Genomic DNA, 27,642 nt, shown 5'->3' on the forward strand with positions numbered 1-27,642 from the left:
AAATATTACCTACTCTGTCAAAAAAATAATTGCAAGGTTGAAAGTAAAGATCATAATTTTTAGTAGTATTCTAGAGTTGCCAAGGACCTTGAAGACTATCCATGTCAAAGCTTCTTCATCAAGAATTAACTTACATGAATGGACTAGAGAGGCAGTTGATAAGCCTCCTCAAACTATAAGAACAATTTGAAGTAAACAATGTACATAAAAACATTTTTCTTCGGCAGGTGCCTACAGATTTCATCAAATTCTTCTCATATTCAATGCACTACCTCACCACTCCAAGAAAGACTGATGAACCCATAAAATCACCTGCCAAGGTCACAACACTAATTAAGTGTTTGAGACAGTTCCCTTGCAGTTTCTTCTTTCTAATCATCTTGTTCATATCCTCCATACAACAATCAAGATGTAAGAGCTTCACATTGTCTCTAATCTCTTCATCCTACACTTTGCTAAAATGCCTTCATTTAAACAGTTCAAAAATATAAATGAGGCAGGATGCAGTGGTGCACACCTATAATCCCAGCAGCTCAGGAGACAGACACAGGAGAAGCAAGAGTTCAAAGCCAGTCTCAGCAATTTAGCAAGGTACTAAAGAACTCAGTGAGACCCTGTCTCTAAATTAAATATAAAATAGGGCTGGGGATGTGGCTCAGGAGTTGAGTGCCCCTGAGTTCAATCCCTGGTACTTCAAAAAAAAAAAAATTTTTTTTTCTTCTTCCTCCAGAATAAAGTCTGAGTATGTTCATATCAGCAAACAGGGTTGGGTGCAGTGGTGCACACCTGTAATCCCAGCAACTTGGGAGGCTGAGGCAGGAGAATTGCAAGTTTAAAGCCAGCCTCAGTGACTTAGATAACTGAGATGTCATTTGAGATGTCAAAATAAAAAATTTAAAAAGAGCTGGGGATGTGGCTCATTGGTTAAATATCCTTGAATTCAATCAAAAAAAAAAAAAAAAAAAAAAAAAAAAAAAGAAAAAAAGAGTGAGAGAGAAGAGAAAAGAAAGAAAAAAGAAAAAAAAAAATTTTAAGCATTACCTTACTTATAAAATTATTTCCTTCTTTTTCAGTAGGGAAAACAAAATAGAATAAAATTAAAGATAAAAGAGCGAACTATAAAAAACACTGATGCTTTTGTACTACATACATACTTATTATACTATGTACAGAACGCCTCATGAAGATAATCTATGTTGATTTAAGACCAATCTCAGGACTCAAGACATTCAAAAGGATGGCAGAAACCACCATAAAAAAGGAAGAAGGAAAGAATTTTTAGGACAGGCACACAAGCAGCAACAAAAACATCAGGAAAATATGGAGAAAATATCCCAATCACTGGAATGTATAATATTATATAAATACAACAGACTCTGCTAATATTTCTGTTTACAGTGAAAGTAAAATAACTTCACATGTATTTAATCATCATAATAGGCATAAGGTTTTTTGAACAGAAATGTTCAAAAATTGACCATTGTGATGGCTGCACAACTCTTATGTATGTGCTAAAACATCAAACTATACACTTTAAATAGCTGAGTTGTATGGTATATGAATTATGTCTCAATAAAACTGTTAAATTTTTATTAACTGAAAATCAAATCCAATCTCATGATACCTAAAAGGAAAAACAAGAAGACCAAGTGAGGATTGTCCAGGTAATACAAAGTTCATTTAATACCTGGAAGTCAGTTGATATATCCAACCATATTAACAATCTGATGAAGAACCACATAACCGTATCAGGTGATGCTTCGAAGTCATTTGATGGCATTATAAATCCTTTTTTTTTGCAAGGGGGTGCGGTACTGGGCTTTGAACCCAGGGGCACTTTATCACTTAGCTATACCCCCAGGCCTTTTTATTTTTTATTTTGAGAGAGAATCTTGCTAAATTTCCAAGACTGCCCTCAAACTTGTAATCTCCTGTCTCAGCCTCCCACATTGCTGGGATTACAGGCATGTGCCCGTGCCCATCTTTAAATCAATTTTTAATAGATAATAGAAAACTAGGAAGAGAATGGAAGTTCCTTAGCTTACTCAAGGGCATCTACAAAAGCAAAGCAAATTACCATATTGATAACATCATAATTAGTTTGGAAACAAGGTAATGTCTATGCTGACATTCCCAGTCAAAATCATACTGACCGTTCCAGCCAGTGTAATAAGAAATTAAGTAAAAAGTCTAAGTTGAAAAAGAAAAATTTAAAAAAAATTTTCCACATTTGCAGAACCATGACTAATCACATAGTCAGCTCACAGAATTCCACAGAATCTACAAAAAAGCTCCTAAAACTAAGTAAGCTTAGCAGGGTTACATGATAAAAGGTAACCATACAAAAATTAATACTACTTCTGTATTAGCAATGAATAATGGGAACCTGAAATGTTAAAAATATCATTTATAATAGCTTTAAAAACATTAAATACTGAGATACAATTATAACTAAAGATGGAAAGATGTATATACCAAAAACTTCATAACACCAATGAAGAAAATCAAGAGACCCAAATAAATATATTTATTTGTTAAATATAAATTTAACAAATATATAAATATAAATATAAATTTATATATTTAAATAACAAATATATAAATATAACAAGAATTATTTTTAGACAGAGACAAGCTGATTTTAAAATTGAAATAGAAAGGCAAAGCAAACAGAATAGCCAAAAGAAATTTGGAAATTTATTTAATTTCTGTTTTCTGTATTAAAATGTGAGTTCTATGACAAAATGGATACATTTGAGTGTAAGCTCTGTTTTTGTCATTTTATCCCCACCACTATGCTTCCACACATAAACAAAAGTCAGAATTTGGTGGGGTCTTACAAAGATAAAAATGAAATCACCTTTGTCCTCAGACTTACTCCAAGTGCCTTATTGAAAAGTACACTAATGGAAGAGTGCACAGTCTGGTGAACTATTACATTAATGAACTTCTCTCCTCTGAGCCACTTCTATAACTTGTTCTCTTTCAATACTTTTTAATTTCTATCTTTTATACTGATCTGAATGCTATATTCAAATTATAAACACATTGAGAACAGGAGTTGTGTAACATTCATAATGCCTGGCTCTCGCTTAATCTTTTATTTTTTTAAGCTGATACAATAAAATAGATTGCTTTTCCTATGGTATATAGTTTGACAAGTTTTACCACATGTATAGATTTGTGTAACTACCACCTCAATTGAGATACAAAGCATTTCCAATCAATACCCCCAAAACTCCCTCATGTTATCTCGTTGAAATCACACTCTCCTCTAACTTCTGAAAAACACTAAAATGATCCTTAAGATAGACTCACAAATCAGATTCAGTGTCAGAGCTGTAAATCTTGTCTATACCATGTAGTGAATTCTTGTAATTTTATGTTGTCTTGGCATTCATTTGAATATGTTTAATTTTCCCAAAACAGACATAGGGCTCAGTCATCCTTAACACAGTTCACAGTTCTGTGCTTTACCCTAGTTTCTCAATGTGGTCAATTTGAATATCTGTCTTACACCTTCCAGTGACAACCTTCCTAAGACAGCTAGATACAACCTATCCGGTCCTGCTGACCTCCATGTATGCATGGCAGTCGTGTTACAGTGGTCCCAGAACTCGTACCTGCTTACTTTAAAACCATCAATTATGATCCTCCACAGGAAACACGCGTGCTGACTGGCTTCCCTATGGCCTTTGGGCATGCCACATATCCCCAGGGCTGTAACTATTAAAAGTTTTATTTCTATCTGTGGTCTCTTCTAATCCCTGAAGGGCTATCCTCCATTTTAAAAAAGGTTAAAACATCACACTGTAATGTTTCAATTTATGTCTGCAACATGCTCACCACTGGCATCACCAGAAAGACTTACTCTAGCTCCTTCTTTTCAGAGAGTATAGCTGGTGCTCAAACATGCTTGCTGAATGAACAAGGGAGGGTTTAGGCAAATGGATGAGAGAAAGAAGGTGAATGACAAATAACTCATTCCGACTGGAAAAAATACAAAGTACAAGCAGAAAAGATAGAACATTTTGTTTCCTTAGAACTGTATATACACCAAACTTAAAAGGTTTCTTTAGCTGGGTGTGGTGGCAATGCCTATATAATCCCAGCTACTCCGGAGGCTGAGGCAGGAGGATCTGAAGTTGCAGGTCAGCCCCAGTAATCTAGGCAAGACCCTGTCAAAAATTTTAACAAATAAAAAAGGGTGTGTGGAGGAGGTGAGGATATAGCTAAGTCATAGAGTGTCCCTGGGTTCAATACCCAATACCACAATAAATAAATAACATGAAAGATTTCTTTCTTCCAATCATGGTGATATATGCCTGCAATCCCACGTACTTGGCAGGCTGAGGCAGGAGAACTGCAAATTCAAGGCCAGCCTGGGCAATTTAATGAGATCCTGCCTCAAAATTAAAAAATTTTTAAATGCACTGAGGATGTAGTTCAATGGTAGAACACTTGCCTAGCATATATGAAGCCCTGGGTTTGATTCCAGTAGCACATACATATACAAAAAGAGGTTTCTACTGTTGTTCATCAAACGAAACTATCAAGACAGTATAAAGCCGCAGAAGAAAATATTTACAAATTAGCACCCAGAATTTGTAAAGAATGCATACAACTTAAAACGAAAAAATACTGACCAATAAATAATGGGCAAAGGATTTGAATAGACATTTCTTCAAAGGAGATATGCAAATGGTCATCAAGCAAATGAAAAGATACTCAACGTCATTAGTCATTAAGAAAATTCAAATCAAAATAACAATTAAAGGGGCCGGGGTTGTGGCTCAGTGGTAGAGCACTTGCCTAGCACGTGTGAGGCACTGAGTTCAAATCTCAGCACCACATGTAAACAAATAAAGGCCCACTGACAACTAAAAAAAATTTTTTTAAAAAATCACAAATAACACTCCACACTCATTAGAATGACTATAATTTTAAAAATAAGGAAAATCACAAGTTAGTGACAATGGGTAGAAACTGGAATTCTCATTCATTGCCAGTGGGAAAGTAAAATACAGCAACTGCTACGGAAAATGGTCTGGCAGTTCCTTAATGAGTTAAACGTAAATTTACCATGACCCAATAATTTCACACTAGAGCATAATGCCCCAAAGAATTTAAAAACAGCATTCAAACAAAAACTTGCACACAAATATTCATAACACCACTATTCATAACAACCTAAAGGAAACAACCCAAAAGCCCATCAATGGATAAATGTGGTGTATCTATATGATGGACTATTATTCAGCAATAAAAAGTAATGCTGTACTGCTACATTCTACAACATGGATAAAGCTTGAAAATACAGTAAGTGAAAGATGCCAACACAAAAGGCCATAAACTGTATGACTCCATTTATATGAAATATTCAGAATAGGCAAAATTTATAGGGAAAGAAAACAGATTAGTAGATTCTGGGGAGGAGGAGGGGATTGGAGATGAGGGGGATGGAGGTAACTGCTTAGTGGACACAGAATTTCCATTTAGGATGATGAAACATGGATGGATAGCTAGGTAGTGGTGATGGTGTACAACACTTTGAATGCATTATATGTCAGTAATGGTAAATTTTATGTTAAAATGCATCTTACATGGTTAGCTTTCGATGCCATAACATAATACTACAGATGAGGCACCTTATTCAATGAACATTTATTATACTTCTGAGTCTGGGAAGTTCAAGATCAAGGTGCCAGAAGAGTTGATATCTGGTGATGGCTTTCTTCTGGTTTGCAGAGAGTTGCCTTCCTGCTGTATCCTCACATGGTGAGGGGAGAGGCTGAAGCAAGCTCTCTGGTGTTTCTTATGATAATGCTAATTACAGTCCTGCCCTTGTGATCTCATCTAAACCTAATTACCTCCCAAAGGTCTCAATTCCAAATATTATTACCTTGAAGATCAGGGTTTCAACACACGAATTTTGAGGGGACACAAACATTCAGTCCACAGCAATCGTATTTTATCACAATAAAAAAATTAACAGGTTTCCAAAACTGAATTTCCAATAACTTTTTAAAAAACATGGTGGCCAATATAATTAACAAACTAAATATATACATCTTTTAGTAGAAGTATGTCAAACCAAAAGCCATATATAGGGGCTGGGGTTGTGGCTCAGTGGTAGTGCACTCGCCTAGCATGAGGGAGGCTCCACATAAAAATAAAAGACACTGTGTCCACCCACAACTAAAAAAAAAATATTTTAAAAAATCCATATGTAAACCATACATTTTTATAAAATGAAAACTATTTTGAGGAGATTCACTTTTTATTTCTGGCTGTTTTATATTATATTAAATATATGAGAGAAAACTAAATCACACTGGTTATGACTTTTCAAACAAAATACAAAACCAAACTGTTCCTGGTGGGCACACACCTGTAATCCAGTTACACAGGAGACTGAGGTAGGAGGATTTCAAGTTTGAGGTCAGCCTGGGAAAATTGGTGGAAGTCTGGGAAAATTGGTGGAAGTCTATAAAAATAAAAAAATAACAAGGTCTGGGGTGTAGCTCATTGGTAAAGTGCTTATCTAGCATATGTGAAGCCCTGGGTTCCATTCCCAATAACAACAACAAAAAAGATATTTAATCATTTTAATAAAATATATAGTCTTAAGAACAAAATTAAATTGTAGGCTATCAATAAAATAAAAAGCTCAAGAAAAAGCTAGACACACCTAGTTCTACTGAAATTGAGAATGATCTGTAATGACTAATTAGATAAAACAAAAGGAAATATTTACTTCAAAACTACCAATAGTAGGCAAGGACAGCACTTGCCTAGCATGTGTGAGGCACTAGGTTCAATCCTTAGCACCCCATTAAAAAAAAAAAAAAAAAAAGAGGCATTCTGTCCATCTACAACTACAATTTTTTTTAAACTAGCAATAGCATTAAGACAATATTTATTAAACAAAATTCAACACATATGATAACACTGCCAGTTACAGTTGCAGTATTATGATTTTGTTAAAAGATATATGGCTCCCTCAAGTATTTTTAACACAATCTATTTAAGTTAGATCTTTAAATATAGACTGTTTGCAAACACACCCTAAGTAAAAAGATTTAGGCTTCATTAAAATGACAATAGCTAGATCTACTAAAGATGACCAAATTTAAGGGCAGCAGACCCCAAGATTCTGCTTAATTTAACCTTTCACAAGGTACCAGAGGTAAAATTAGCTAGTTCTTTTATACAAATCTCAACTTTTAAAATATAACCGTTTGCCTCAGATATCTGGGATATCAGAGCTATAACTGTAGTTAATATACAACTAAATGTGCTTAGCAGGCTTCCTAATGTGTTTCAACTCTGACTCCCCTCCAACGATTTTTCAGTCCTATCTTTAAAGACTCTTTTTCTTACAGAAACATCTCCCAAAGACAGATGCTATATTTTAGAAATGATACCATTGAAATAATAAGTAGTGAGGCAGTCAGGCACAGTGGCGCACACCTGTAGTTTCAGTTACTTGGGAGGCTGCAGCAGACGGATTACCCCAGCCCAGGAGTTTGATATCAGCCTGTGCAACACAGCAAGACCCATCTCATGAAGAAGAAAAAAAAAAGAAACAGGGGCCGTGGGTGTAGTTGAGTGATAGAGTGCTTGTCTAGTAGGTACAATCACCTGAACTATCAAAAACAATTTTTTAATAAGTGGAAGAAACACACATACATATATGTAATTATGGAAAAGTCATATTTTGTCTTTATCTCATTCAATTCTCAAAAATGGCTAATGGGAATACTGTCACAATCTACTTTTATGAAACAACATAGAGCTTGTATACATGATAAAAAGATCTGATTTTGCAACGACTTTTCCTTCCTTCCTTTTTCTTTTTTTTTTTTTTTTTGGGGGGGGGGCACAGGGGCTTGAACCCAGGGGTGCTTAATCAGTGAGCCACATCCCCAGCTACTTTTTATATTTTTTTAGAGACAGGGTCTCAATAAGTTACTTAGGACCTTGCTAAGTTGTTGAGGCTGGCTTTGAACTCTTGATCCTCCTGCCTCAGTCTCCTGAGTAGGAATAATTTTAATTCTATTTACTAGATTTACCATGGTACTTATATGAGGAAAATTCCCTTTCCTTTTAGCACTAGAACTCGAGTAAGTATACACTGTGCACAATCATATATTGCATTTATCTTAACTTGACATATGTACTTTGAAACATCTGCATCTATACTATCAACCTAAAACTTTTACAGCCTAAATTAAGCTTTTCATACAAACAACTGTCACTCAAAATATTTCAGTTGCACAATATGGCCTCTTAAAAAGCTGTGAATGATGGAGATGTTAAGAGGAAGAGGCTTGAAAAGTATCTTAAAGAAAAGAAGTAGTTAGAAATATCCATAAAGGGCTAGGGTTGTGGCTCAGTGGTACAGCACGTGACTAGCATGTGTGAGGCACTGGATTCAATCCTCAACATCACATAAAAATAAATATATAGGGACTGGGGTTGTGGCTCAGTGGTACAACACGTGACTAGCATGTGTGAAGCACTGGGTTCGATTCTCAGCACCACATATAAATAAGTGAATAAAATAAAGGTCTATCAACATCTAAAAAAATTTTAAAAAATAAATAAATACAATAAAGGTATTATGTCCATTTACAACTAAAAAAGTATTTTAAAAAATTTAAAAAGAAATATCCATAAAGGCATTGGGTAGGCAGAGTAGAAAAATTTGAAAGATATAATCTGTACTAATACTCTGAAGCCCACAAGCCAAAGTACTAACTACTATCGAAGGCTAACTTCTACCTAACATTTGTTCTATGGAGCAATTATTGTCTATGCAACCCTCCTCAAACTCAATGTCAACAGTGTCTCTTATTTCTAACCATACTTCCAATCCTTCCAATTTTCTTTATCTTCTGCTCATTACCTTATTGTATATCCCTTGTCCTGATTTTCAAAAAAGAAAAGAAAAAAGAAAAAAAAAGAAAAGTAAGCTGTTATAGTCCTTGAATAACTTTTTCCAGGGACAACAATAAAAAAGAATTTTTCCTACTTGATTAAAATGGCTATAAATAATCTAGATGAAAACCAGATATGAAAATTCTCAATAATGTCCAATATGAGATTGGTAATATATATGACCCCATTTAGGAAAATATGAGAAAATAGCACATAATTTGATTTCAAAACTATCATACTCATTTCCAAATTTAAAATATTTTAGGGACTGTAGTTGTTGCTCAGTGGTAGAGCACTTGCCTAGCATGTGTAAGAAACTGGTTTGCTTCTCAGGACCACATATAAATAAAAGAATAAAGGTCTATCAACATCTAAAAATATATTTTAAAAATAAATTTAAAATTTTAATCTGTGTGGGGTTACAGGTAGACTGAAATATTTTTAACACACACACAAAAAAATATATCCAGCATAAAATTCAAATTAAAAAGAAACTGAAAACCCAAATTTAAAGGAAAGTTAAACATATTATCAAGATCACTCTCAAACTAGCTAGCTTGGTTTTCTAACATAAACTTCTCTTAATTGCAGGAAAGAGCCTGCTGAAAACCCAGACAGTCACATGGGTTTCCCTCTTTTCTTTTAGCCACAGAAACAAGAAGTTCAAGAAAGGCTGAAGCAGCAAATTTTGGAGGGGAGTAAGTCATGTGCAACATGCAAGACTTCTTAAAGGCATGGAAAAGAATTACAATTACCAGCAGAAGGGAGAAAAACTAACCTTTTTTTGATAAGCTGTACTAAAGGTAGAGTTATGCTGCCACACTCAAGGGACCTGAAGAAGTTCTTACAGCTTAAAGTGTTTCACAAAACAGGCAAGCATGATGATCTAAACAGCATAAAAGGCAAAAGATCCTTCCCATTAATAAAAAGGAAGCTAAGATTTTATTAGGCACACATCATTTCTCAACTTGGTAAAAGTTGGCAAATACTGCTACATTAGGATGTATCAGGTCTATTGTATCTGTTTACATTCATCAATTATACAGTACCTAAATATGACCCAATTTTAAATCAATAAAGCAATGTAAGGTATAAATGTGTATTACATCTTCTTTAAGCAACTACTTGAAGAAATGTGCACATCAGTTAGGCCAGTATTTCAATGACTACAGTCCAGGAACTCCCTGCAACAGAATCATGGGGGAGGTAGGAGGCTTTTTTAAAATATGGATTTCATTCTGAGTATGGTGGGGGGCACACCTATAATCCCAGCAACTCCAGAGGCTGAGGCAGGAGGATCATAAATTCAAGGCCAGCCTCAGCAATTTAGCAAGGCCCTAAACAACTTAGTGAGATCCTGTCTCAAAATGAAAAATAAAAAGGGCTAGGGATGTAGCTCAATGATAAAGAGTTCCTGGGTTCAGTCCCTAAGACCAAAAAAAAAAAAAGTGAAAAATGTGAATTCCTTCCAGGTACCATGGAAGATCCAAAGTTTGAGACCAGCCTCAAACTTAGTGAGACCCTATCTCAAAATATAAATATAAAGGACTGGAGATGTAGCTCCATAGTAAAGCATGCCTGGGTTTATTTCCCAGTAATTAAAAAAAAAAAAGTAGATTGCTGGTGGACTCCACCAAGGATCTACTGAATCAAAAGTGGGGTCTCAAGGAATCTGCATTATGCATTCTTAATAATTCTCCCTCCTTCCAAGTAATTTTAAAAAGTAAAGTTTAAGAATCACAGTAATAGGTTCTAAGCAACTATTTGGGAACAGAACTATGCAGAACTATTTGGGCACAATTCTTGATGTAGCTAACAGTTTGTAGGATGAAATAAGCAGTCTCAAAAAGGACTTGCTTTCCCTTTCTGAATACATTTAGAGATGCATAACAGATGTATTGCCTCAAAATCTCCAAATGTTTCCACTCTTTCCCAAAAACTTCCCACCACAACATAGTAAGTACAAAATGTGTGAGTAAGCCAAGTTAAACATTTCATGAACTTAAACTGAAAAACTGCCTTTGCCTGTCTATAAAAGTCCCTTAAAATAATAAAAGATATATATATTTAAGTCTTTCTCAACATTCCCTCCTTTCAGTTCCTTCTCAAATTTGCTTTTTAGTCAAAGCTTCATAACTTCTGGAAATTTTATATCACTACATCATATCCAGATTACCACCCACCTGATTCCACGTAAAAATTATGTCTTAAAGTCTACTACACAAATTGTGAAATGCTTCCTCAGATAGTAAAATAATAATAATAATAATTATTATTATTATTCATTCTAGTCTCTTCCTTAAATCAGTGAATTTCAGTGGTAGAGTTGGATAAAGGATTATGATAGTCTTGCTATAGTCTGAATTATAACATTTGAATCCTCACTATATGCCACAATAAATACAAAGCACTTAGAATATTATCTCTTTAATTCTCATGACAATCCCATGACAACCTTTTATGGAAGGTTGCTTAAGATCCAAAGAATTCCAGACTTACGCAGCTGGTAAGTTAATTCAAATCCAGGCAATCTAACTCCAGAACCAGCATTTTTAACCACTATGTCATCCTACAGTTTGAAGATGCCACCTAAGATTAAGGAATCTAAATCCTCAGGTCACTAAAAACCTACTTGATAGCTCAAATCAACTGGGGACAACTTTCTAAAAACACAAACAAAACAAACAAAAATACCCAAATTCACCTGCCAAAAGCAGACCCCCTGAATCTAATTAGGTGAAAGTTGTAGATTACAGACTTTAATTTCTTGAATGTGTTTTCAGGTAATTTTCCAGTATACCAACTGCCAGAAACTACTATACTAGGTCAACAGATGGAATACTGGCAACCTTCAAGAAATAATTCATGGTCTGGAAGTTAGTCTCAAATTCTAGTTAATTGACGTAAAATTTACTTATTACCCTATTCTGTCTCACGCAGGGCTTTCTATACATATGTACGTGAGTGCTGCACAAGCACAATCCCAATTTGTAAGAAAAAAATCTAGAATTTGCAGAAGAAAAAATAATTAGAGCTGGTGATCTACACATGAGAGACTAAACAAAGATTACTGATGTTTAGCATGATTACCCTGAGGTGGAGTTAGACCTTTACTAAAAAAAAAAAAAAAAAAAAAAGCATTCAACATAGAATTTAGAGTTGAAAGGGATAGTTCTATCTCTGGCAACCCTCTCATTTCAACAGATTAAAAAACATCCTGTATTTTTAAGCATGCTTTTTAACTCAGTTCACATTTGTAATATTTAGCCAGCAAATATTTGAGGTCTACTACTGTGTGTGCGAAAATAAACCATTCTATTTCAAAGAATGTTTGAAAACAATTAAAACATGAATTTAGCCAGGCACATTGGCACATGACTGTAATCCCAATTACTTAGGAGTCTGAGGCAGGAGGACTCCAAGTTCAAGGCCAGACTCAGTAGCTTAGCCAGACCCTGTTTCAAATTCAAATAAAAAGGGTTGGGATGTAGCTCAGTGGTAGAGTGCTTACCTAGTCTTCTGGGGAACCCTGGGTTCAATTCTCAGTATAGCCCACCACCACCAAATAAAAAAGATAGTGAGTTTGCTTGGAGGACCCATAAAAATGGTTTAAAGCTGGGGGTTTTTTGTTTGATTCCCCCTCGCCCCTACTGAGGATTGAATCCAGGCATGCTTTGCGGCTGAGCCACATCCCCAATCTTTTTTAAATTTTTTTTATTTTGAGACAGGCTCTTACCAAGTTGTCAAGGCTACTCACAAGCCTCCTGAGTTGCTACTACTGCAAGCATGCACCACCATATCCAGCCTAAAGCTACTTAATTTTTAAGGAAGACAAGTAAAGAGATCCTTGAGGAATAAAGGCTAGCCTGGAAACACAATAGATTTCAAAAAAGTTCTCTCTCCTCACTGCTGATTTGGTGAACATGGAAGTAGTAGCACCCCTCTAAAATTTCAATTTTTATACACAGGACAGGGTCAAGGGTCTGAGGAAAGTTTACTGCTAGGGCTCCCATAACGGTCATTATAATCACAGAAAGGTGTCCATGTGAAGTTGAAGCAAGCTCTCAACAGGGACTGAAATAGAACTTACTTTATCAATAAGGAAAGGACAGCAGGAAGTGATCACTGAGGGCCTCCAAAACTAGAGCAGTCCCATCCTAAACAAATTCCTGCATCTCCTACATGATTCCTACCCTAGTTAATGAAGTTACTATCAGTGATGTGTCTTAATTGAATACAATACTTTGTAGTAACAAATTGCCAATGTTCCCCCCTTTACTTAAAAGAAGCATGAAGCTACTTTCTAAAATGTCTGTTATAGATTGTTGCCCACTTAAAGGAAAATGAAGTGAGAAAGGAAGGAGAAAGGCAGCAAAGAAAATAAACAGGTGGGAGAGAAAGAGCCACAAAGTGAACAGAGATTGTGACTGATTGTAATGGGAAATAAGAATCAAGAGTCAGTTTTCCATTCCAGTCCACAACTAGCTAACTGAACTTCTTTAGGCAGTGAGCATCCTCATCTAAAAATTAAATTAGGAGAAGTTGCACCCAAGAAAAAGAATCCATTCCAGGACAAGCCAATTCCAAGGAATCCCTCACCAGGAGCCTGAGTTGAGGATGACAACTACACACAGGAAGAAAACAAAAAACCTCTTGGTTTGCTTGGACGAAATGAATTTCTGGTTATTTCACCTGAAGTTGGAGGATTTGTTCAAAATTACACTTTCTAGAGAATAGTAACAAAGGGGAATACCTGAATGTTACCAATTCAACCTAACTTGAATGGATGGAGTTCATACGGGTGTTAGATTTGTAGATTCAGACTAAAAAAAAAAAAAATTCACAGTCCCTCCCTCTAATATGTTTACAATCCAGTTAAGGTTTTAGCTAAATACTAAAAGAAAAATTGTGCCTCTGACTCTGTCCTTTCCCCAGAAGGTCATATAAAGGAAGCAATAATTTTTAGACTCTTGACATTTAGATCTCAATCAAGAAAAAAATTTAAAGAAATTAACTTCAGGGTACCTAAGTTTCTGACTTTAAATCCAGTACTCTGATATATATGAATATTATGATCATATAAATATCATCAAGCTATATTAATAAAAGTGCTATTAGTCTACAAGTTGAAAAAAAAATCAATTTGATGAATATTTCTGTCTACTCCTAAGATGAAAGCTTCTATTGAATAGATTTTCCTTGTTGCTATTCATAAATTACAATGCAGATACAACTATTTGTTTTCTAACTTAATCCCCACTACCCTGCACTCCACCTCCAGGTCAGAGACCATTGTCCAAATCATATCTGTTCTCAATTCTTGGCACCACAACAAGCACTCAGGGCACTCTGGTTGAACTGGTGATCTCCAAGGCCTTTTCCTGGTCTAAAACTGCCTGATACCTGACATCAAAATATGAACACCCAAGGCCACAATGTGTCACAAATACATAAATTCAACTCACACTGAGACCTTTTAGAATATTGCCCGTGCAAGCTTTAAATATATTTTTGCAACTACAAACCAGAGTTCACTACTATATATTTTGTTCTATGAGTAACACAATATTAGGATTTCCCACCCTTGATTTAAGAAACTTGATACTTTATTTGTAAATTTAAACAAGCAGGGGAAAGAGACAATAAAGGAGGAGTAAGAAATATCAATTATGGTCGCACAGTGTCTGGAATAAAAAAGAGACTTACCTAGGAGAAGCAGAAAGAGATACAGAACTATAGCAATTTGGCTTAAAAGGCTGTTATCTAAATCTAAACACCAAACCGACTGCATTTTAGTAAAGGCCACTGAAACAAATGACTAAACATTATGAAATACAACCACTTCTGATTTCAAGAATTCCCAAACTACTTGAATGATCCTAGACTCCACGGAAATAAACTGCTCTGCAAAATGACTTCCCTTTTCTTTCACAATCACACTCTGGAGGCCTCTACTGACCCCCAACCCATGCAAATCCTTGTTGTATAAATATTTTAAAAAGAAAATGGGGACCAAGGTTATGCTTTTCCGGAAGAGGCAAGTGCAGATACAGCACTAACAGGTTGGCCAGACCTGAATGCAGAGTCCAGGTGTGAATGCACGTACAGCCTCCGGGCGAAGGAAAGATTTGCTCCACACAGAGCTCACAACTTCCACCCGAAACACAAAGCCGACCCAGTTCCTTTCCCCCTAGTGACAAATCAAAGCTAAGTCTCGACGCGCGGGGGCCGCACGGAGGCAGCCTTCCAAGCAGCTCTCGGAAGGCTCCGGCCCGGCCCCGCCCCAGGCCCCGCGCAGCCTGCGCTGTACCTGGCGAAGAAGTCGGCGAAGCCACCACTCCGTCGAGCCCGGGCCGAGGTCCCTGCGGGGCCCTGCTCAGCCGCGGGCGAGGGCACCGGCACCCCAACCGGGGGCAAGTGGTCGCCGGCGCTCTGGCAGCGGCTCACCTCGAACGTGTTCCGAGAGTTCAAGTGGACGTCAGGGAAGCCGTGGCGCGGCTCCGCGCCCACACCCCCACTAGTCCTCCTGGCCGAGCTCGAGGGGGGCGCGCCCTCCTCGGCAGCCCCTGCGCCGGCTCTCGGCGGCTCCAAGTCCTGGCTGCCACGGCCGGCGGGGCTCTCCCCTGAGCCGCTGCCCGCGCCCTCGGGCTCTCTAGCGTCCGCGGCCGCCAAGCAGCAGCTTCGCAGCGGGTCCTCCAGCGGCGCGGCCCAGTCCGACGGGTTGTCCGCGCCGTCCGCGCCCTCGTCGCCAGGCCCCTCCGAGAGGAGACGGCCGCAGGGGTGGTGGCGACGCGACTCCGGGCCGCCGGCGCGAGCCAGCCCTCGAGCCTCCTCCAGGTCACGGCAATCCTGGCCCAGCAGAAAGCCCGAGTCCCCGTTGGTCATGCCTCCGTGTCGCGGCGCGCGAGGATCCGCCGCCTCCGCGCCGTGGTGCTTAGAGCCGGAGCCCTGAGGGCGGGCGTCGGAGCGCGGGGCTGCAGAAGGCGGCGGGGCGACGGCCTGACCAGCGGGGAGGGGGCAGTAGCACAGCCCCGGACCCAGCTGCTCCCCGGCCGCCGCGAGGTAACGCTGCAGCAGCTGCTGAGGCGGCGTCTTCTCCTCCTCCTCCTCAGCCTCCTCCGGCGGCTCCACAGCGCCGACGCCTCCGCCAAAGCCGCCCGTGGCCTGGATCATCTTCCCGTCCTGGCCCACGGGCTCCGGCGCCGGCACCGGGAACAACTTGGCGTTTCTTCCCGAGCAGGTTCCGGCATTCTCCGGACCCACCATCTAAGGGCCGGGCAGTCGCGGCCCGAGCCGGCGGCGGAGGAATCCCGGCACAGGCCAGCGCACAGAACCGCCCCAGGTGCTGGTGCTGGTGTCGGGGCCGCGGCCGCGGCCGCCGCAACGTTCCCAGACCCACCCCTCCCACCGGCGGGCTCTGGGAGTTGCGAGAGGGCGGGCACGCGCCCGGGCTCGCGCACGCGCACAAGCCGGAGCGGTCAAACTGCGACCTGGAGAGTCCCCGAACCATAGAGATGCTGGCTAGAGCGACCCGCGCGGCCGACCTGAGATCGGCGTCTGGTTGGTGCGGGCGGGTTGGCGCACTCCGAGGGTGACAGTTCTCAACCGAAGCGCGGGTGTTGCTCCCTCAGCAAAAACTCACTTGGCGTTACTTCATTTATGAGACTAAAATACAGGATGTTAGCGTCCTTCCAGCTCTAACTGGTCGCTAGTCAACTTCACTATTTTTGCATCCTCCTCCGTCGGCAATGGGGAAGCCCATTGCTACAGTAAAGGATCTCCTCGCTTCACGCCAATACCTGCTCTTCACTTCAGCGTCCTCACTACTACTAAAGTTATCTTTCCTTCCCAGCACCGCGTTTCAGTACATGGTTTCTGTTACTACCTAAGGAGGGAGGAGAAGTGGACTCAGGCGGAGAAGGACTAATCATAATTTCAGCAACTTGTAATAAAGGATTAAAATGAGGTGATGGCTGTGGAATGGAAATGAAATGGATTTAAAGGAGAAAATCATAAGACGTGATAACCAACCAGAGGAGCGATAGAAGAGGAACCAACAATTACTACAACAGTTGCAACGATCACAAACCGATATGGCTTGAAATAGGAAACTGAGTTGGAAAAAACCTGATTGATAGAGGAAACATCTGGTAAAGCAGAAGACTGGAAACACCCTGCAGATAATTAGTTCCAAATAATGAGTTCCAAAAACTTCAGTTAGGGTTTAGGTTTGGAAATGCAGATTGAGGAGTCATCTGCATAATGAAACTTCAGAATGGTAAGTGACATCACCTTGGAAGAAAGAACAAGATGGAGCGAGGCAGAGACCCAAAGGTGTCATTATTTCAGAACAGAAAAAAAAAAAAATTGTATTGCAAGAGATTAACGAGACAGGCAGCAGTCCTAAATAAGATGGAACAGCAAATATGGACCACTCATTCTAAAACTGTGGCAGTAAAAACAAAGACATAAATGGAAGAATGAAGTAGAAATTACAGGAAGCAGTATTGTGGAGCCTTTAAAAATTACATAAAATATATACTTACCTTCACACAAAAGAATGACTATAACCCATATATTAAGGTATTAATATGTTCATAAAATGGGTATCCATGTACCTAACATCCCGTTTAAGAAACATCAAGAGTCTTATTAAATGAGCTTTTTTTTTTTTTTTTTTTTTTTTTTTTATGAAGACTTTAGGGAAAGACAAAGTGGAAATGGCAAGGACATTTATTATTAGGATCTTTAGGGAGGAAGAAATGACTTCTGGGACACAGGTAGAAACATCAATATGGCAAGAGAGAAAAAATATTTTTGAATCATATCTGTTAATGGTGTAAAACTCCAAAATATATAAAGAATTCACATAACTAAACAAAAGATAAACCAATTTTTAAATGGGCAAAAGACTTGTATATATATTTCTCCAAAGAAGATATGTTAATGGGATACTAATAATCATATCACCTTTAGTCATTAGGAAAAGGCAAATCAAAACTACAATGACATAGGACTTCACATGTGCTGGCACCTAATAGTTTTGAGTAAAACAAAAAAACAAGTATTGGGGAGGATATGGAAAAGGTAGAATCCTCGTAATTGTTGGTAGATCAATAAAATGGTATAGCTACTGTGAAAAATAGTTCATTAATTATTCAATAAAGTCAAATATATAATTACCATATGACCCAACAATTCTACTAGTAGGTATATATCCAAAAGAATTGAAAACAGGTGTTCAAATAAAAATGTTTTACATGAATGTTAGCAGCACTACTCATAGTACCCAAAAGATGAAAACAACCTAAATGTCCATTAACAGAGGAATGGATAAACAAAAATGGTATATTAATATAATAAAATATTATTCAGTCATAAACAGGAATAAAGTACTGATAGGTTACAACCTGATGAATTTCAAAAACGCTAAGAAGGCAGACACAAAAGGTAACATGTTCTATAATTCCATTTATATGAAATATCCGGAGTAAGTAAATAGAAACAGAAAGCAGATTGGTGATTATCAACCACTGGGGGAAGGGGGAATGACTGCCCAGTGGATATAAGATTTTCTTTTGGGGTAAAATTGAATGAATGAATGGTTATGGAGTGAACATGAAAATGTTTTGGAACTAGAGAAAAACGGTAGTTGCACAACATTGTGAATGTACTAAATGTCACTGAATTCTGTATTTTAAAATGGTTAATTTTGCTGGGCATGGTGGTGCACACCTGTAATTCCAGGGCCTCGGGAGGTTGAGGTAGCAGGATTGCAAGTTCAAGACTAGCCTCAGTGATCTAGTCAGGCCCTAGGCAATTTGGGGAGTACCTGATTTTATATATATATATATGGCTAGGGATGTAGCTTAGCGATAAAGCATGCCTGGGTTCAATTCTTGGTAGCAAAATAAAATTGTTAATTTTATGTTATGTTAATTTTATGTTATGTACATTTCATCTCAATTTTTTAAAAATTAACTTAGCATTTATAACTAAAAAGAACCAATAAAAAATAAAAAATTTAACTTGGTATAACAGATGTCTAGATTAAGATAGTTATATGAAGATAAAAAATGAGGGTATCTGAGGAAGTCTAATCTCAGTCTTTTGTCTTTTTTACCTTTGTCCATTCCACCTTAAAAAAACCTTTATCTTGGGGTTGGGGTTGTGGCTCAGTGGTAGAGCACTTGTCTAAGCATGTTGGAGGCACTGGGTTCGATTTTCAGCACCACATAAAAATAAAGATATTGTGCCCATCTACAATCAAAAATATTTTTTAAAAACCTTTATCTTGCAATTTTCTCCCTGCTGTCAAATTTCCTAATTAACTTATTCCTTTCTAGCTACCACTATATTTCTCCTTCTATGAAATCATACTATTCTAAAATTCCAATTTCTTTAAATGGCTTATTTTGGTCATCTCCTTCCCATCCCAGCAAAGGATTTATGAACCATGATAACCCATTACGACCCTACAATTTTCTGTATTTTCTACCTTTGTCTATAATAAAAATAAATGTACTATAGCAGGGCATGGTGTCACACACCTGTAATCCTCAGGAGGCTGAGGCAGGAGAATTGCAGCTTCAGAAACTTAGAGCCTGTCTCAAAATAAAAAGGGTGAGAATGTAGTTCAAGACCATGATTCAGAAACTTTCTTATGCTTATTGCTTTTTTGGAATACATGCAGTTTTCATTACTTATGAATGAATGAAAGATTAACCTAATAGTTATTTGTTTTGTAATAGTGTGCACTAGCAAGACCTTAAATAATCATAGGTTGTCCTCAGTCTATACTGGTATGTAAACCATGAGTTTTCGATGATAAGCAGATTAAACAAATTGCAGTCAGAATGTCCATTTGGAATTTGGTTGACAAGATGTAGAAAAATCCAAGTGAGGGGCTGGGGAGATAGCTCAGTTGGTAGAGTGCTTGCCTTGCAAGCACAAGGCCCTGGGTTCAATCTTCGGCATTAAAAAAAAAAAAAAAAAAAAAAAAATCCAAGAGAAAGTTCTATACAGCAGTTGAGATGTACCATCTGTAAAAGACTATGCAATTTGGTTTGCTACTGAAATTATCTTCAACTTCTGCAAATAGTTTACACTCCATGCATGTCTGCTAAAACCCCAGCTGTTAAAAGAGGGTGACTAGGACTAAAGTTGTGGATTATAATTAGATAACAAATACTGAAAGGATGAATATTGCAGATTAACTCAGCAGGGTGAGATATGTGTGGGAAATGAATGATAGTAAGATCACAAAGCAGCTGCTGTTTGGTAAACCACAGCGTGACAAGCCACAAACCCAGAGACAGATGAAATGCTTTTAAAATGTGCACTGATCCTTTGAGGAAGCAAACTGATGCTACATATTAAGAGGCAATGTAATCCTACTCCTGGGAATTTGTCATAAGGAAATCATGCCAAAGAGTAAGATAAAAACTGCACAAAATGCTTATAGCAAAATATTTTAGAGTTAAAAATTATAACCTATCTAGTCAATAATATGGGAAATGCAGGTAAAACTAGATGTATCAGTGAAATGTTAAGACAATTAAAATGATAAAAATGTGGAAATATGGGTACATTTTACAAACTAATACTAGATAAAGAGTAGAGATACATTACATACCACAATTATATTGATGTTTTTAAACTGCATATCTAGCATGAAGAAGATGAAAAAGAAAAAAAAAAGATCAAAAAGGATAGACATGAGAATAAGAATTACTGGAGTTTAAAAATTTTTATACTTTTAAATAATATTTTAAAAATTGATTAAATATTCACTCTTTAAAAGAATGTTCTGAAATGCCTTTTCAAATGCTTGTCATGGGGTTGGGGATTTAGTTCAGTGGCAGAGCGCTTGCCTAGCACATGCAAGGGCCTTTGGTCCCTGGCCCTGAAAAAAAAAAAGCAAAAAAAAAAAAAAAAAACCCAAATGAATGTCATAGCTATATACTGTGAAGAAACAAGAGTTGCAAATATTTTTTATGCTGCAAGAAGACATAAGCTACATTTGGAGTGGAAAAAAAACCACCTAAAGCCCATATTTTAAGATTATAGACAAACTTGTGAATACAATGATAGGTTCTGCAAGGAGCTGCTATATTCAGTGAAGAGTTGTTGCATAAATTCAATGTGAGGATAAAAGTTTGTTAAGTGTCATTTTTTTTTTCAGAAATGGAGCTAGACTTAAGGTAGGTTAAACATTTCTCTTTTGTTATTGTTTTCAATAACATCTTTATTTTGATGACAAAAGCATAACAATTTAAAGCAAAGCATTTTGCAGTGGAACAAAATAAATTAAGAAACAGACAAAACCAAAAACAACCTCAGTACCATTGCCCAGAAATAACCAATGTTATTAATTAATTAAGCATTAGACTAGGGGCATAGGGCACTGGTATAGTACATGCTTAGAATGCACACGGCCCTGGGTTCAACCCCCAGCACACATACGCAAAGTTAATTGAATTATTTTTACAGTTAATTTAAATGGTTGTGTTGGTCGAACACAATATTTATATTGTCCATAGATGATATAAATTAAATTCTCATTATTAGCCATTTTGATGATTTCCATTATTTTGTAAACAATGCTGCTATGAAATCCCCTGTGTATAATGAATATTTGTATATATCTTTGGTTATTTTCTCTGGAAATTTTATTAGAAATGGAATTGATAGGGAAAATCTATAAATATATTTCTATATTCTTATTAGACTTCCAAGTCAAGGACTTTTCATTGCTTTATATGTTTTCTTCTTTTAAAAAAATTTTTTTTTAGTTGTCAATGGATCTTTTATTTTATTTATTTATATGTGGTGCTGAGAGTTGAAAACAGGGCCTCACAAATGCCAGGCTCTACCACTGAGCCAGAACTCCAGCCCCAATGTGTTTTTACTTCTTATACCCAGTTAAATTTCTTTTCTATCCATTTAAATGTCATCCATTCTCCAAAGCCCTGGTTTAGGTTATATTTTCAAGAAAATTTCCATGAGTCCTATAATGCTCACTGATCCCCTACATCATTACTTAAACTTTTTTTTTCATTTGGAAATTATTTCAGACCTACAAAATATTTGTAAAAGTAAGTACAAAATATTTCTATTTGCTTTTCATTCAATATCCCCAAAAGTTAGTATCTAGCATAACTACAATACAGTGATCAACATCAGGAAATTGGCATATCATATAATATTATTACCTATTCTACAGAGCTTATTCATCTTATTCCACTAATGTCCTTGTCACCATGTGGGGGGGGGGGGGGGTTGAGGATGTCTTTCCAGAAGGGGAGAAGATATATACTCCAGCCTTCCAAGTTACTGGCCACGTTGCAGAAAAGAACTTAAAGATACATCAGATTTTAGCAGAAGGAATAGCTTTATTAGAAAGAGAAAAAAAGAAAGAAAGAAAAGGTGAAACTACTCACTCTCAGAGCAGGGCAATCTCATGAGTGAGATGTGCTACCAGGGATTGAGGCCAAGCTTTTTTAGGGTATAAAATTAGGTGGAATATGTATGACCCAAAGGGGCTGGACTTCCCTTGGGATGGGAAATATTGAGTAAGATTGAGTTTTCCCATCAGGGGGTCCCGTCTGTTATGTAGGTTTCAGCTTATATCAGTGTCTCTGGTGATCCAGTGGTCCATCAGGCCAGAGGGTCATGGTTCAAACAAATATTGGTCCCTATCCTCATGAGGTTAATAGTATCAATATTGAGGTCTTGATCCTGTTTTGGTACATTCCAGAAAACTGAAGGAAACTGGGAAGTTACAAAGGAATCTATGGGCTGTTTGGTGCATCCTTACATTTTGATCCTTTTCTGCCCCTTACGCTCTTCTGTCCAGCCCACAATTATTCGCAAGTAGTTTTTTCTGTATTTTAACAAGGATATCTTCCTTTATATACTTGGTGTTCGCTCTTTATCCTTAAATTTCTTCTGATTCTCATGTAGTATAGGTTCCGGCATTTAGTTTTCATGTCTCTTCCCACCTCTCCAATGCAGAAGAGTTGCTCAGTCCTTGTCTTTTATGATCTTGGGCCAGCTTTGTGGGGCATACTCCCTGCATAGTCACACAAGGCCCAGCCTGTGGTTTAATGTTTTGCTGTTGCTATCTTGAAATTCTTAATCACTTTTGAAGAAGGAAACTAACATTTTCATTTGAACTGGTCTCTGTAAATTACCTAGTTGATCCTGCAAAACCTTGACACTTTTGAAGAAGATTGGTCAATTATTTTGGAAGCTGTCCTTACATTTTGGCTTGTGTAATGTTTCTTTGTAATAATTTTCAGGTTATACTTGAAACATGGTACTCCATTCATATATACAATATTTATTCATATATACAAAATTCATATATATAATTTTTATGTGTCAGTTTAAAAAGTAATAAAGTAAAAATTAATTGAATCATAAATTCAGTTTATGTACTTTGGGTCAGAATACCATAGAAGTAATATTGTGTCCTTCTCAATACATCATATTAGGGGTGACATAATACTTTCATATCTCAATATTGATGATGCCAGTAACCTAGTAAAGATAGTGTCTGCCAAGTTTTTGCTCTATAAAGTTACTAGTATTCCCTTTGAAAGTATTTTGTGAGGAAATACTTTTATTTTTAATTGACAAATCAAAATTGTATGTCTTGTGTGGGGGGAGGAAAAAAAAAATAACAGAATGAATCAAACAACATTACCCTATGTAAATTCATGATTACACAAATGGTATGCCTTGACTCCATGTACAGAGAAACAACATGTATCCCATTTGTTTACAATAAAAAATTATATGTTTTTATCATGTACCACATGTTGTTTTGAAACATGTATTCATGAGGAAATACTCAAAGATAAGGTAAATATGTTTCTTCTCATAATTTTTAGGTTTAATCATTTACTAATGTGATGTTTGTCAAATAACCTCTATCTCAATCATTTTTTGTGCATTTAGTTGGAATTCTTTGATATGGAAGAGCTTTCCTTTCTTCATGTATTCATTCATTCACTTATTTAAATCAGTACAGACTGATAGATTATCATTTTATTCTATGTATTATAAAATGCAATATTGTTATTTATTTTGTTGCTCAAATTATTCCATATTAGGTCATTGAAAGTCTCTTAAGTTGATTCCTGCATCTTTTTGATAGGTTCCCATAATTTTTGAGCAACCTTCTTACATTCTGGCAGGATATTCTAGACTCTCTATTTTCTTTGCCTTTTCCTTGGAAATAGCCATTTTCCCCAAGAGTCCTGATTTCTTTTATGGGAAGATGGCATTTATAAATTAAGAAGTGGGCATTAGGTATGTTCAGGGATACTGCAATCTCATGATTTCTAGGCCCTCTCAGCAAACAGAGATGATAAATATATGTACATAGATGCACACAGAGTCACATAGACACATGTCAGTACCTATTTCTATATCTGTGTTTGTGTGTGATGGGGGAAGGAGACTGTGTTTCTCTATGTGTGGGAGGGGAGGAAAGGAGAGAGAGAAATGTTTATACTGATACCTCCAATTCCATTTCAATATCATGGAGTTCATAATTCATTCTATCCTTCTCCTTAGCTACAACTCCTTTCTTTTTTTCTTTTTTCTTCAGCACTAGGAATTGAAACCAGGGGCACTTTACCACTTAGCTACATTCCCAGCCTTTTTTTTTTTTTTTTTTTTTTTTTGGGCAGGGGATAAAGGGCAACGTCTTGCTAAGTTGCTGTGGCTAGACTAGAACTTGCGATCTTCCTGACTCAGCCTCCCAAGCCGCTGGGATTACAGAAGTGTGCCACTGCACTCATCTTGTAACTCCTTTCTTTATATAATTGAAATGTTTTGGGTGCATGTTGTCAAATGCCTCTCCAGAAAGGCTGTAAATTCCCCACCAGTGTTGTATTAAGGTGCTTATCTTTCAAATCCTCACCAAAGTAGGATTATATTAAAACTATATAAGTAAAAGACTTCTCTTTGTTATTTTAAATTACTTTTCTTTGACTACTAATGAAGCTTAATCTCCCCCCATTCCCCATCCTGACTTGAATTAACCATATTTCTTCTTCTGAGACTAAGTAAACATTTGTTTAGGGGTTGGGAATATAGCCAGAATACAGCTAAAGTGTGTGCTTAGCATGTGTAAGGCCCTGGCTTCTATACCAAGAACAGAAAAACAAGAAGAAAGAAAAAAAATCTATTTGGTTCAACCAGATTCCAGTCCATCTTAGTGACTAAATAATCCTATGAAATATTTGAGGATGAAACAGGGACCTTAGAAAATTATAGACATTATGGGATAAAAGATAATCTTAAAGTACTTCAAATATTTAGGAAAAGAAGATGTGATTATCTTTAACATGTAACTGTATGATGTGAATTCTTAAAGGGGATTTGGTAAATAACTTTGAATCTGGGCTACTAGGGAAAAATGTAACACTGGTGGCTTAATTTTTTCTTTTCATAAATCATTCAGGATGCATGGATTGAGGGAAAAAAAGAAAATTGACCAAGAATACTGACTAGGAGGAAAGGAAAGAAGAGGGGGGGGGGGGGGGAAAGGAGACTAATAACTGAACTAAAAAGGAAGGTGGCTACCAGAACAGTACTTTTGATCTAAAGCCAGAAGTCTATCTACAGGAAACAACTCACCCTGGGAATGGAGCATAAAAATAGGCTCAACTAATATTAAATACTGTAATCCTGAGATTTAAAATCTAGATGTGTGAGCTGGACATGGTGGTGCACTCCTGTAATCTCAGTGACTCAGGAAGTTGAGGTAGTAGGGTTGCAAGTCCAAGGTCAGCCACAGCAATTTAGCAAGTTCCTGTTTCAAAATAAAAAGGGTTGGGGATGTAGCTCATTGGTAAAGCACCCTTGGGTTCAATCCCCTGTACCAAAAAAAGAAAAGAAAAAGAATAGAAAATCAATTAGATGATGTGTGGACCTCATACTTAAGTGCCATAAGAGACCAGTAAAGCTAATAGTTATTAGATAAATAGGAAGCAGAATGACCTGTGGGGCACTAGAGAGTGTATGCTGTATGTATACCCCACCTAAAAGCATTAAAAAATCAATTAAAATATCACACACACACACACACACACACAATTTTAACCAAACAATTCTGCTGGCACAATTTGTTCCATGGTCCTCCAGTTTGTACCCCTATAACTGCTTTAAATTCTGCAGAAAAGAGTGGATTATGTCAAAGAAATTGGTAACAGAAAACACCCAGAAACATAGCACTTGAAATCTACAATACACCAGTAAATACCTATTGACTCTTACTATGTACAAAGTACTGATCTGGGTATTGGGGGTTATAAGTCACTATTTTTGTACTTTGTTATTTAGTCCTTAGTACATGTTGTGCTAAGTTTTATGAATGGGCAATCACACAAGATACAAAATAAACTTTCTCTGCTGTGCAGAAAACCAGTTTCTCAAGCTTTCCACAATTTCCCACCTTCATGGTCCATTAGCTTTAAACCTATTAAATGCCCTACATATACACTGTAGTATTCTGTATCTAAAATTAGCTGTCTATAGAAAACTCCTATATCTTTAGTGAAAGGAAAATAATTGGTGTTTGAATTCCAATATCCACCCAATTCTCAAGCAAGATGCTTAGTGAATGGTAATTGAACCTGACTTTTATCTCTGATGGTTTAAAACTATGTCCATAATTTTTCTCCTCTCTCTCTCATATTCTCTCTCTCTCTCTCTCTCTCTCTCTCTCTCTCTCTCTCTCTCTCTCTCTCTCTCTCTCTCTCTCTCTCTTCTCAGTGCTGGAAATTGAGCCCAGGACCATGCTAGGCTGGGTTCTATCACTAAGGTACAATTTTTTAATACTCCTCCCTTCAAAAGATAGGGTCTAATTCCCTTACAACTGAGTTTGTCTGGATTGATTGACTTCTAACAAATGGATTGGCAGGAATGATGACTTCCACTACTAGATTTTAATGGTATTAGATAGCTGGGTGTATAACTTAGTGGATAACGCTTGCTTACCAGAGGTGAGAGGCCCTCAGTTCAAGCCCAAGCACTGAAAAAAAAAAAAAAAAAAGCGTTAGAGCTTTCCCCATGTTCTCTCTTGGATGACTTGCTCCAAGAAGTCAGCTGCTTTGTCATGAAGACATTGAAATGGTCCAGTGGCAAGGTTCACAAGTGAGAAATGGGAGCTTTTTGCCATAGCCATGTGAGTGAGCCATTGTGGAAGTAAATTCGGGCCTTGGTAAAGTCTTCAGGTGTCTGCAGTCTTGATCAACACCCAGACTGGAATCTTCAGAATCAGAACAAGACTGCTAGGCTACTCCTAAAATCCATTCCCACAGGACCTGTATGAAATAACAGGTGTTTGTTTATTATTCTTTTAAGTTGCTAAGTTTTAGGGTAGTGTGTTAAGCATCAAGAAATAACTCATTCACGACTAGGGTTGTGGCTCAGTGGTAGAGCCTAGGATATGTGAAGTAGGGGGTTCAATCCTAAGCATCACCTTAAAAAATAAGTAAATAATGTAAAAAAAAATAATAATTCACTTACTGGAACTGATACACTATATTATTGTCAATCTGTTTTCTTCCCACTTCCCCAAACTGCCAAACTCCTTTTATTATGATTATTTAAAAGTCCTAAAAAGGATACTTAAAAGTTTTTCCCCCCCAATATGCTCAAGAGAGATTTTTTTTCCTTTTA

At 37.2% G+C, this 27,642-nt stretch overlaps 1 protein-coding gene across 1 annotated transcript in view; it reads right to left on the minus strand.

Annotated features, from left to right (window-relative positions):
- TBC1D12 (TBC1 domain family member 12) overlaps positions 1 to 16,346 on the minus strand; it is a 79,753-nt gene extending 63,407 nt beyond the window's left edge. The window contains exon 1 of the mRNA XM_079138695.1: positions 15,254 to 16,346. Coding sequence (XP_078994821.1) covers positions 15,254 to 16,209 — 956 coding nt within the window. The 5' untranslated portion in view covers positions 16,210 to 16,346. The remainder of the gene's footprint in view (positions 1 to 15,253) is intronic.
- Positions 16,347 to 27,642: the final 11,296 nt, after the last annotated feature.

The sequence above is a fragment of the Sciurus vulgaris genome (genome assembly GCF_902686455.1).
Source record: "Sciurus vulgaris genome assembly, chromosome: 4".
NCBI lineage: Eukaryota > Metazoa > Chordata > Mammalia > Rodentia > Sciuridae > Sciurus > Sciurus vulgaris.